The 13,477-nt window shown below is 31.1% G+C and overlaps 1 protein-coding gene across 7 annotated transcripts in view; it reads left to right on the top strand.

Annotated features, from left to right (window-relative positions):
- The window catches only part of LOC143045794 (uncharacterized), a 46,979-nt gene extending 34,276 nt beyond the window's left edge, over positions 1-12,703 (top strand). For 4 of the 7 annotated variants that reach the window (XM_076218557.1, XM_076218558.1, XM_076218563.1 and 1 more), the window contains 5 exons: positions 5,062-5,208; positions 7,871-7,978; positions 8,438-8,488; positions 9,450-9,537; positions 10,024-12,703. In XM_076218557.1, the coding sequence (XP_076074672.1) occupies positions 5,062-5,208; positions 7,871-7,978; positions 8,438-8,488; positions 9,450-9,537; positions 10,024-10,293 (664 nt within the window). In that variant the 3' untranslated portion in view covers positions 10,294-12,703. Of the gene's footprint in view, positions 1-2,432; positions 2,466-5,061; positions 5,209-7,870; positions 7,979-8,437; positions 8,489-9,449; positions 9,538-10,023 lie in introns of all 7 variants that reach the window. The other 3 variants (XM_076218559.1, XM_076218560.1, XM_076218561.1) reach the window with 2 other exon arrangements.
- The last annotated feature ends 774 nt before the right edge of the window (positions 12,704-13,477 follow it).

Genomic DNA, 13,477 nt, shown 5'->3' with positions numbered 1-13,477 from the left:
AACTGAAAATGGGATACAATTGTAGTTATAAGATACTTGACCACGGAACCAATCTGTTTGAACCTTTTTAATGTTTATGGTACTGTACAATGTTAAGTCCATTAAATTGTGTCATTTTTTCACCAATTTTTTGTCTCAACCTCACAAGGTCAAATATTAAAATTCAACATCAGAATTATACTACTAAATAACAGACATATCTCTGTGTAAACAGTTTATTTTAAGTTTCAGCATGTTTTGATAAAAAATAAGGTGTTTGGTATGCTTGTTTAGAATGTGAATGGTATTTATACATGCATGTCTCTTGTTCAGAGTTTGATTCAATAGAAACTTGTTAAAGCAGCTCATATAGTTGTTTAAAGCTCAAGCAGCTTACTTTTTTTAGCTCACCTGGCCCGAAGGGCCAAGTGAGCTTTTCTCATCACTTGGCGTCCGTCGTCCGTCGTCCGTCGTCCGTCGTCCGTCGTCCGTCGTCGTCGTCGTCGTCGTCCGTCGTCGTTAACTTTTACAAAAATCTTCTCCTCTGAAACTACTGGACCAAATCAAACCAAACTTGGCCACAATCATCATTGGGGTATCTAGTTTAAAAAATGTGTGGCGTGACCCGGTCAACCAACCAAGATGGCCGCCACGGCTAAAAATAGAACATAGGGGTAAAATGCAGTTTTTGGCTTAAAACTCAAAAACCAAAGCATTTAGAGCAAATCTGACATGGGGTAAAAATGTTTATCAGGTCAAGATCTATCTGCCCTGAAATTTTCAGATGAATCGGTCAATCGGTTGTTGGGTTGCTGCCCCTGAATTGGTAATTTTGAAGAAATTTTGCTGTTTTTGGTTATTATCTTGAATATTATTATAGTTAGAGATAAACTGTAAACAGCAATAATGTTCAGCAAAGTAAGATCTACAAATAAGTCAACATGACCAAAATGGTCAGTTGACCCGTTTAGGAGTTATTGCCCTTTATAGTCAATTTTTAACCATTTTTCGTTAATTAAAGTAATCTTTTACAAAAATCTTCTCCTCTGAAACTACTTGGCCAAATTAATCCAAACTTGGCCACAATCATCTTTGGGGTATCTAGTTTAAAAAATGTGTGGCGTGACCTGGTCAACCAACCAAGATGGCCGCCACGGCTAAAAATAGAACAAAGGGGTAAAATGCAGTTTTTGGCTTATAACTCAAAAACCAAATCATTTTGAGGAAATCTGACAGGGGATAAAAATGTTTATCAGGTCAAGATCTATCTGCCTTAAAATTTTCAGATGAATCGGTCAATCGGTTGTTGGGTTGCTGCCCCTGAATTGGTAATTTTGAGGAAATTTTGCTGTTTTTGGTTATTATCTTGAATATTATTATAGATAGAGATAAACTGTAAACAGCAATAATGTTCAGCAAAGTAAGATCTACAAATAAGTCAACATGACCAAAATGGTCAGTTGACCCGTTTAGGAGTTATTGCCCTTTATAGTCAATTTTTAACCATTTTTCGTAAATTAAAGTAATCTTTTACAAAAATCTTCTCCTCTGAAACTACTTGGCCAAATTAATCCAAACTTGGCCACAATCATCTTTGGGGTATCTAGTTTAAAAAATGTGTGGCGTGACCTGGTCAACCAACCAAGATGGCCGCCACCGCTAAAAATAGAACATAGGGGTAAAATGCAGTTTTTGGCTTATAACTCAAAAACCAAAGCATTTTGAGGAAATCTGACAGGGGATAAAAATGTTTATCAGGTCAAGAACTATCTGCCCTGAAATTTTCAGATGAATCGGTCAATCGGTTGTTGGGTTGCTGCCCCTGAATTGGTAATTTTGAAGAAATTTTGCTGTTTTTGGTTATTATCTTGAATATTATTATAGTTAGAGATAAACTGTAACAGCAATAATGTTCAGCAAAGTAAGATCTACAAATAAGTCAACATGACCTAAATGGTCAATTGACCCCTTAAGGAGTTATTGCCCTTTATAGTCAATTTTTAACAATTTTCATTAATTTGGTAAATTTATGTAAATTTTTACCAAATATAGTTCTCTGTTACTAATGGGCAAAGTTCATGATAGATATAATTGTAAGAAGCAAAATTGTTCAGTAAAGTAAGAACTTCAAACACATCACCATCACCAAAATACAATTTTGTCATGAATCCATTTGTGTCCTTTGTTTAATATGCACATAGACCAAGGTGAGCGACACAGGCTCTTTAGAGCCTCTACTTTTTATCTTAAGTTTTAATTTGTAAATAACTGCTTTGATTTGCTTTCAATGATCTCACAATTATAAATTTACTTCTTAACACATTAATTTTAATTTTAATTTTTTTCTTGTGGCATTTTTATTTCTCACAATATCATAATTTGGTAGTTTAATATGTTAATTGCTTACTTAGATTAAAATTTTGTATTCTTTTTTTGTTTTTCTCCATTAACAGAATGTATGCTGGTATTGACAGACCAGGGTCTCGGTAAATCTATATACAAATTCCTACACTTTTACTAATATTCTCTGCTTGTAGCACCAGCAAATATTAACTGAGTTATCTCCCTTTATAGTACACATCACATTTATGTGTGTTTATTACAGGTGGTTTGGAGAAGAAACACATACAGCATGTTTTCCTTTAGCACTTTTCAAGTTTGAAATCTCACTCAATTGTGATTGTATTTCTTTCTTTGTAATTATTATCAAAACAACAATGCATTGCATGTTTTAAGTTTGTCATTTGTGTTTGTTAAATAGGTAGTATATCATGTGACGCATCATCATACATCATAGACAAATTAAAAGTATTTGAAATTCATTTTTTTGAACTAATCAATGTACCCTTACATTAGTGTTTCAGAATTTTGTTTGAATGGTAGTATATGTGTACCTTCATTTTGATAAACAAACAAAAACAAAAAAAATACACACATTGTAATTTATAATACTTAGGAAATCTTTTGTTACAACTGAAAGAACACTAATTTTTATGCTGGTGATCATTATTATTCTGGCAAATTTTATTTTCAAATAATTTTGATATTTTTATTTTAAGATATTTTAAGGTAAGCTATTTCATAGGTTTGCATAAAGAGGAAAAGAGAAGGATATAGGGTTTAATGTCTGTAATTTAAAATGATTAACAAAATATCATAGTAATATAATCAAAAATAGGTTTTACAAACTAACTTGGAATGGTTAATTAAGTAGTAACTTTGCCAGATAAAATGTGGAAATCTTCAATTGGAAGGTAAAATACTACTTTGATATCTACACAGACATTCAATAATCCTTCAGCTTAAAAATAATCATGCATAATTCATCCATTATGAAGGTATGAATATCCTGATGTCCAGAGAAAAAGTTGTAATGAAAAGTACAAACATCTATATTATACCTCCCCTCTAGGGGATGGGGCTGTTTTGCTATCACTTTGTTTGTCAGTGTGTCCTTCAGTCTGTTAGTTCAACAAATATTTCTGTCACACTTTTATCAGATATTACATTTGGTCAGTAGCTTGACAATGAGGAGCTGTTCTGTGAGAGCACTTTAGAAATCTGTTACCAAGTTTTCACTAAGACTTATTTTGTGTTAAAATTTCTATAGTTTGTTTTACTCAACTATTTCATCTCTTTGGTTTTTTTTTCCTCATCATCATCATTAGTTTTCACTTTTTTTAATTATCCCCAGATTTTTTTGATTCGCTCCATGCACCAAAGCCTCACTACTTGTTGGTGCTATTCAAGTTGTGTTTTTATATCTACTTACATTCAAAACTCGTCCTGTAAACAATTTTGTTTGAAAATATGATTTCTAAGAAAAGTTCTGTTACCAGTAGTCAAATTGATAAAGTGTTGTGCATTCTATACAAAAACATAGCCAATATCTCTTTCCATTACGTATTTGCCAAGTACAAGTTTAATTAAATTTACTGACGCAGTATAAATAATTTGATATTAAAGACAGATCTTTGGTAGACATGCTATGTTACTTGACATTTTCCATGGTATTGTTAGGTTGCTGTCACATTTGAAATAAACCTAAAATCTCTTTTCATTCATATAGAATGACATTCTTTCCAAATAATTTTAGGTTTTATTACACTTTGTTCTCAAGCAATGAACAGTAATTTGATATACATATAAAATATTGACCCAGTTTTATTTAAATAGTAATTATATTTTAACAGTTGAATAATTGATTTAAGATAATAGTTGGGGGTCATGCAAGGTTGACCATTTAAAATTGTTTGATTTTATATGGTTATATTGATTTATTTTTAATAAAGTCGGCACTTCTAAAAAAGAGTATCTTTTAAAATTATTTCAATGTTCACTGGTATAAATTTTATTTGAAATATTTATGAACATTATTTATGATCTGAGTGTATATATTTAAGTACATATTGACTGAGCATACTTAAGACCATACATGTTAGGAAAAAGAATATAACAATTGTATAAATATTTTTAATAAAGACCAGAATAAAGGAATTTGTCAAAACATATGTTAAAATAACTTTCCATCAAGAATCAAAATACTTTTCTATTTATTGATGGTTTGTAAGAGAAACTACAGAACGTTTTGTACAGTCACTAGAAAGGTCTGCTTACCCATCAATTCATTTGCTCATTTAATTAAATATTTTTTTTTCCTATGTTAGAAGTTGAAGTTTTTGTTGAATGATGTAGATAATTTCTTCTTATAACACGGGTAAATACGTTAATGGTGGTTGTCGTTGTATCTATAAACTTTTGAAATTCTCCTTTCTATAATCGGTAAGTGCTGTTTCATAATACATTTGTAGTTGTCTTTACTTTAAACTTTTAACATGATTTTTAAAAAAAAACATGACTTTTTTTTTTAAATGAATACATCAATGGCTGCAGAATTTTGCTATAATCCAATCATACTGGATTCTCTAATGTGTATCATTTGGTCTGGTGTAAATATTTCTTTCAGTTAGATATCTATCAGCAAAGATTGGGAGTCTGACATGTTTTCTCTTTCATTATTTACATATATACTTTATCATACCTATCTTTTCTTTCTTTTCTCTCTCTCTTTCTGATCTGTAGACCTCCTGTAGGTAGAAACAACATTAATTTTGAACGTGCATTGGCTGAGAAACAGTTAGCCAGAATGCGTAAATCTGATCTGAAAGCATTTCTAGTTCATTTTGGCCAAGATCTTGAAGCCCTTCAACAACAAAAAGATGCCTTGCTGTGAGTATTAAGAGAGAGAGAAACATGACTCAGGACGGAAGTAACCAAGTAAAAACTCGTGTTTAAGAAATTCTGTAAATTCAGAAATTATTGTGTGCAATTATTATTGCAATTTTTGAAGGATGAACATAAATGAGATACTGTAATTGAGCAATATGCTGATTTTTATGTCATTTAATGAAGGCTGTACGGTGACCTATAGCTGCTAACTTCTCCTTTATTTGGATTTAATGAGTTGTCTCTTTGGCAATCATACCACATCTTCTTTTTTCTATCATATACTTTATACAACCACTTGCTTTTGTCAGGAATTTTAAAGTTGTATACACTTTTTCAATATTTGATCAATGAAAGAGAATTTTTTTTTGTCAGTATTTAAAAAGGAATGTTCAATGCAAATGGTTACTTGAATACATGATATAACTCACATATTTTTACATTTTGATTACAATCCAAGTCTATCATAATAAACTGGCATGTATCATTGGTTATGGTTGCATGTTTCATTACTAACAACAATGGTTTCATGTGTAGTCCATGCATGTCCATATATATAGCACATTTGTCCCTTAGGCCAACTAAAATTAATAAGTAGATTTTCATCCAAATTTTTGAAAAAAATGGGGCGGGTGGGAGGATTTTATTTTTTAAATTTTATTTCATATGAAACCTTCTTGTCATGTGTTATTTATATATGAAAGTGTTATAATAAGCTTATATCATGTAAATACATCCATAAGGTATCGTGTATCAGACAATAACAATCAAAACCAAGAAGTAACCAAAGACCCATAAAACCAAAAGACATTTACATCAACAGTTACAAATAATAAGTAGGAAACAACACGAACTCCACTAAAAACCAGGGGTGAAATCAGGTGCTCCGGAATGGTAAGCATTTCATGCACAGTATACGGCACCCGTCGGGTTATTTCTTTGTTCAGTTCGGTAATGATGAAAGGTTGTTATGACTGAATCACTGAGACATGATTTCTGACACACTTTTGTCATAATGGCCAATCAGCTCATGATGGCGACCATTAAATTGCTTGAGTGATGACCTTAATTTGATTGATTCATAGCCCTGTCTTAGCAGCTTTTGAGAAAGCAGTATTCCTCGTTCAACAAAATCAACGTACTTTGAGCTAGCTCTAGAGTAACGTATCAATTGAGACACATATACTCCACATGCTGGTTCCGCTTTCTCAAAATTATAAATATATATCTCTGATTGGCAACCACTGTTCTACATGTAATTGCCACTTTAGAAACCTATTTTATAGTAAAGCATGCAGCAGAAATGTGGAGAAATGCTCTAGCTCTTCAGTTGGACTACCTACATCAAATGTATTTTGCTTTCTAAGCAATGTTTTGTTGTCCTAATAAAATGAAGCAAATGCATTGGTATGCAACAGAAGTACGATAAGTACAGAATAAAATGAACTCAAACAGTGTTTAATTAATAGGGTTGGTCCTTAAAGTGCAAGATGCAAACTTAATTACAATGTAGAACATAACGTTGTTTAATGACTCTATCGTGGGTATTGGGACAGAGGATATTTTCTCTATTTCTACAAAAAACGAAATAAAAGCTAAATCTGAATCTAAGAGCTTGCTATGAATTAATAAATTAAAAATGCTATGTTTGTTGATTTTTTTTAACTCAATATACGGTCACCAATCTAAAAAGTTCATGCTTGTGTCAATTTCTTTATTCCAGTCAAATGTGTTCCACGATTCTAACACTTTTGGGTTTCATTCACAGTCCAAAATTTCTTGACACAAAGTCATTGCATAAATAAAATAAATCAAAGGTGTTTTACTCACAAACATTTGTGTCATTTGTGACATACGCTACGGCGATTTGCGTTCTTGGACACAGCGTATTACTCGTAACCCGAATATTTCACGCCCTTCTCGTAATCAATCTCTATTCTCGGTAAATGATGTTTTCATCATAGATCAGCAGAATATATCGACTTAATCATTCAGTAAGAATACTCTAAGAAATAAGAAAACCGAAATTTGAAACAGGAAGTTTTACATGAAACGAAATTATCGACGTTTACCGGTAACAGAAATGAACAAAATCCGGAAATCGTATTTTTTTCAAAAATAAAAAAAATCGGGGCGGGAAGATTTCAGAGGGGCGGTCGGGGATGAAAATCTATCAATTAATTTTAATTGGCCTTATAGCATGAAATAAAAAAAAGTTGTTCAAAAATAAATGTTCTCTTTTTCAAGCCCCATCTGTTTGCTTTTGAATCTATATCAATTGAGGAAAGTTTCCCTTTTGTCACAAAGGACTTGATTTAAGTATGAATGGTTAAGAAAAATTATGTATTGTTAGAAATAAAGACAAAATTTGCCTGTTATAAAATATCCGAATTAGAGGATGTTTATTTTGGAAGGCCTCTTGTTAAACTTATTTATTAGTCTCATTGCAGCCAATCTTGGTCAGCAAATAATTATATAAGTGACTTTCAGTGCCTATTTCCTTAATGATTGTTTTCTCATTTTTCAATCACTTCATTATGAATTGAACTTTTCATACAAGTATATATATATGAACATCTATCAATTAGTGTGTACATTTTAAGTTTATCCAATGAAAGAATTGGTAATTTCTATCATATAACAAGTTGTTTTTATGTCTTTACAGTTATGCAAATTCTGAAATAGCGGATTACTATGCAACATCAAGATCATGTGGAGGTCAACACACAACTACATTCCCACAAAAACGTATAACAAAGTTGTCACATCTAAGGTAGGAAACTCTAGAATAAAGGTCATTTGAAGGTCAACACACAATTTTATTTTACCAAAACACTCTCAGATGAAATAGCAGTATTATATTCAAAGTACTGGTAGGTATCATGTTGACAAAAGTAACAAGAGAGTTAATATATTCATAAGAAGTAAATAAAAATACAAATTTATAATTCCTCTTAACATAATTTCAAGTTAAAGATAAATTTTAATGTCAGAAATAAGCTCTTGGATGTACATTAAACTATCTTTTCTTTTAAATACTAAAAATACTTGTACAAGACTGAGTTACAGAATGTATTCAAATGAATATCAGCTGACAGACTATATATACACAGAGCAATGCAACAGTCTCGGACAGCAAGTGTTTCCTGCAAAGATAATCTCACAGTTTTTAAAATTAAGATAATCAAACTATCAGAAATACAGTTTTATAATTGTTAACTCTTTTTTCCAGCCACTTATTCAGGGAGGAAGAGCAGACTACCAACATTTATCCACTCTACAAGTAAGTTACACATATATGTATATGTGATATTCTCTTAACAAATTCTACTAATTGATTTCAGAATTTTTATGCCCCACCTACGATAGTAGAGGGGCATTATGTTTTCTGGTCTGTGCCTCCGTTCGTCCTTCCAGTTAAAGTTTTTGGTCGAGGTAGTTTTTGATGAAGCTGAAGTCCAATCAACTTGAAACTTAATACACATGTTCCCCATGATATGATCTTTCTAGTTTTAATGCCAAATTATAGTTTTGACCCCAATTTCATGGTCCACTGAACATAGAAAATGATAGTGCAAAGTTCAGGTTAGAGTTTTTGGTCAAGGTAGTTTTTGATGAAGTTAAAGTTACATCAACTTGAAACTTAGTACACATGTTCCCTATGATATGATCTTTCTAATTTTAATTCCAAATTAAAGTTTTGACCCAAATTTCACGGTCCATAGAAAATGATAGTGGGAGTGGGGCATCCGTGTACTATGGACACATTCTTGTTTTTATAATGATACAGTATGATATAGTTTTTATTGAAGTTCAGTTGTAAAGTCCTTTACAAAACTATTTTGCCCCCTCACCTTCATTGTGAGATGTTATGAGATAAATTCCCAATCAGAGATCTTATTGAAGACTTTAAAAAATATTTGCTACTTCTATGCTCAGAATGCAGCATTCAGGAGTAAGAATAAAGCATGGTTGATCCAAAAGATGAAGGGTGAATGTCTTCCTGCAGACTGTTACATAGTGACCTAGCAACATATGGTTCAGCATGTGTGTCTTGTACAAAGCAGAGTTTATATTTCTGTTACATTAACATTTCAGCATCCTAATTATGCCTTTAGTTTGCCATTGGACATTACAGAGCCCTCCATTATCATCTTCATTAAGATGGCAAATTTGGTGCTGGTCATTTAGCCCTCTCCATCCAAATTACTGTTGTTTCATTAAAACTTTACTTTTTTTTTTAGGGAAGAAGTAGATGTACAAGGTGCTGATGGAAACATTTATAAAGGAAGGATGGGTCGTATTGAAGCTAAACTACCTGTAATGCAAAAGGTAGCAATAAAAACAATTAGTGCTCAGATAAAAACAAAACTTGATATCTAGATGGAACACATTCTGAATTATAATTCTTGATATATTATTTTACTTAAATTGATACCCATGATAAATAATTTTCTTGCATCAGTGTTTATTGTTTGTTTTAATATAAATAAGATGTGGTATGGTGCCAATTAGACAACTCTCCATTTAAGTCACTATGTATAAAAAGTTAACAATCATAGGTTTATGTACAGCCTTCAAAAAATAGCCTTGGCTCATACCCAACAGCAAGCTATTAAGGGCTCCAAAATTCAAAAAGGAAAACCAATGTACAGATCTATAAAAAAAAAAATGAGAAACCACACAAGCAAACAACATATCATACACAAAAATATTGTGGTGTGCCCTTTGTTGACTTCTAGTTCTTAAAAGAATTCTGTACGATTTTTCATGTAATTAACCAGAAGATCGTCAAAATACAATACTATGTTTATTTAGGAGAGAAGCATGGTGCAGAGACTAGACAAAAGTCCTCAACCAATGAGACAACAAATAACACGAGTAGCAAGACCAGTTTCGGCAAAACATTCTCCAAGGCCACCATCCAGCAAAGGTGGCTCACGGCCACAATCAGCACATCCATCAGCTTCACAGCAGGAAGTACCAGCGAATGAGTCATCACACACCACTCCTGCCCCGTCCCAATCTCCTGTACCCCCGGAGGACATACCACAACAGCAGTCTATAGAAATTCCAGCAGAGAGCTGAAGCAACAGAAGATATTGTAGAAGTGTAGTTAACTAACTAGTTATAACTGCTAATTATTATATCAGTTTTATAAGAACTTTTAGAAACATGTGAAATGTATGTTCTAATGTGAGTGATGTAGGTCTATGCAAAGTAATGAATTCTTCATCTTTTAATAATATACTTTCTAGATATCAAATTTTTACAGCTTTCGAGCAGATTTATTATTGTTAAGCACCTTGTTCATTTAATTTACTATTTATTTAGGTAATCTTTTTAATGATGAAGAATTGACATAGTATATGTTATGTATATTTTTCTTATATTTGTCTAGATCTCTCTTGTTGTATTTTATCCTAACACTAAAGAGGGGAATTTGGTTGTTGTTTGAACAAATTACTTTGTTAATGGAGCAGAATCCATCATAGGTATGTAAAGAGACAGATACCTTTTTGATGGGGTTAGAGACATTGTCAGATGTTTTATTATGGAAATTGAAAGATATTTTTGAAAATTAATAGAAAATTGTATGTCATAAAAAATTAAGTGAAGATATAAGCTTGTGGTATGTCTCATGCTTGTGACTCAGTTAGGATAAAATACCAAGTCAGCACTCTCACCTATTTATGTGCAATGTGTATACACTGTTTAGCAATATGTATAAAACTTTATAATGTCATATGTAGTTGTTTTTGTACCATGTTATACTATGGGACATTTAATCGGGTTATTTAAATTTTCTGTTGAGATATTGAAATTGTATTGAGAAATTTGATTTAAATATATTGGAAATGGGAAATCAGTATATTGTAAACAGAAGAGAAACCTGAAATTACCGTCCCATATTTCTCACAGAGCCAAACGAGATAGGTAACAGTATAATTTAAGCAGTATTATTAAATAGTTTTGATTTAATTGTTGTTGTAAACTTTTGTTGAATACTTATTAACCACGGTGCACTACTTTTATGTTTTAATGTTGATCTTTTTCTTTTTCAACAAACAAAACAAATTTTTTGTTTGTTTTAGCAAGTTTTCTAAATGTTTTTCAGTAATCTTTCAATTGTTGTGAAATTATGCTTGATGAAGTACTGTGTTTAGTCCTAAGTCCATAAAAAAATATATTATGTCTTTTAGTCCTGTTTAATATATTGCCTGTTTTTAGAAAGTCTTGTTACAAATTGCCTTGGATTTTGTACTTTCATTTTCATTTAAAAGTATATTTTTAGTCTTTGATCAATTAAATATAGCATGATATAATTATTTTAAGAATTAATTTTTATACAAACACCTATTTTAATAGAAATGTAAATGTAGATTTATTCTTCATGCTGATTTTTCCTTGTTGTTTTTGTTTAAAGCTGAAATTTGATATGAAATAGAATTTTATTCTGTCCATTTTAAATGTGATATTTTGTTTTAACCATTCCGTCCTGTTTTTGTTGATTTGACAGTATTTAAGATTTACGAGATATTTATTGTTTTACCTGAACTGTGATAGTGTTTTAATATTATGTAGTTACTGTTATCCTTTTGTTGAAGTTTCTCTGGGCTTTTTTTCTAAGGGAGATAATTACAAATGTACACAAATTTTATTCTTTAAAATATTTTGTCAAAACATTTTCAAAGTTTAAGTGCTAAAATCGAAGATTTACAATAGTTTTAAATTTTATTTTTTTAAATTTCAGTATTGTAAATACATAAAATTTATAAATTATAGCCTTTTTACAGATTTCAATTGTATGAGTTATCTCCCTTCAAATACTCCCCTTTGCTCAAATATCATGGTGCTGTAAGGATTTATTTTACATCAATGGTTTGTTTACCATTTCCAAGTAGTTCCGGATACTCCTGCTAATCATTACAATTTAAAACTATTCAATACGAAAATTTTGCCATGTGTGAAGTTTTTATACTCGAAACAAACAAACAGTTACATCTTTTTGTTTTTTTGAGGATTGTTGTTACATAAGCAGTCTTACCAATTTATACCAATAACATAATTTTATTACAATTTTTCATACCGGAAAAAAACCAAACCCAGAAATGAATGATCCGTGTAAAAGTTAATTTCTGGTAATGAAATAGGGAAAGTTTTGATACTGCACTATCTGCTTTTTGTAGAATTATACACTTTATATACTTTTCATGTATCTTGAATGTTGTTGGTGAAAACTTCAATGAAAATTAATTCTGTCTGTTTCCAGTAGAAAAAATCAAAAAATTTAATTCTCTTCTTTTTGTAATAAAATTATACAAATTACGACAATTGTATTTTACTGATGTGAAATGATAAATGATTGTAGCATAGTTTGACCTAAATGCTATAGATAAAGATATTTGCCTTACACAATATTATCTTGCACTACTGTTAGAATAGATCATCCTGTGATTTGTTAAAATTTCCTGCAAATTAAAATTGATAAAAAACACTTTGATGTTCTGTTTTACTGGTGGCATCTTCATCTGATCTGATTATATTGCAATGGTAAAAAGATCTTGGGTTAAAAAAATTATAATGGTACTTGACCATTGGAGCTTTCTTCAATTATGTCTTCCACCAGAAAAGACCATCAATAAAGAGCTCCCTCATAATGTCATTTACCTTATTACCTTATATGAAGCATGCCTGTATCTCTGCACTATTAAAGTTTCAAGCATCTTTAGGATCGTCATTCTGCAGGCTTGTCTTGAAATGATAAATTTTCTGTAGGTTTGTAATCTCAATGTCCCGTACAATTGAATGGATGTTGATTAACTAATTAGATTTTAATTTCCTGAATATTTCCTACAATTTACCATCAAACTTGGGACATTTTGGTCTTGTGTTGACAAAAGTCACATGACAGATATAACTAGCTAGCATATCTCTGAACTAGTGTATTGCTGAAAGCCATATAATCACATATAGATATAGGAATATGTGGTATATGAGTGCCAATGAGACAAATCTCCATCCAAGTCACAATTTACAAAAGTAAAACATTATAGGTCAGAGTACGGTCTTCATATGTATACTTTGGTTATCTTGTCTTATATGACTCGACTTAGGTGTTAGACCATTGTTAAAAACAAACTATATTTACATTGAGGGATTTTTAGATTATCTTATGCTATATCATATGGCATAGGAGCTTAAACATCATTAAAAACCATATCACATAAACCACATAAACTACACAAGTGTCCTTACAGTGTTATATTGA

Source organism: Mytilus galloprovincialis, chromosome 9, assembly GCF_965363235.1.
Source record: "Mytilus galloprovincialis chromosome 9, xbMytGall1.hap1.1, whole genome shotgun sequence".
Taxonomy (NCBI): Eukaryota; Metazoa; Mollusca; class Bivalvia; order Mytilida; family Mytilidae; genus Mytilus; species Mytilus galloprovincialis.
The sequence above is the reverse complement of the archived record's forward strand: the minus strand, read 5'-3'. Positions and strand labels throughout refer to the sequence as shown.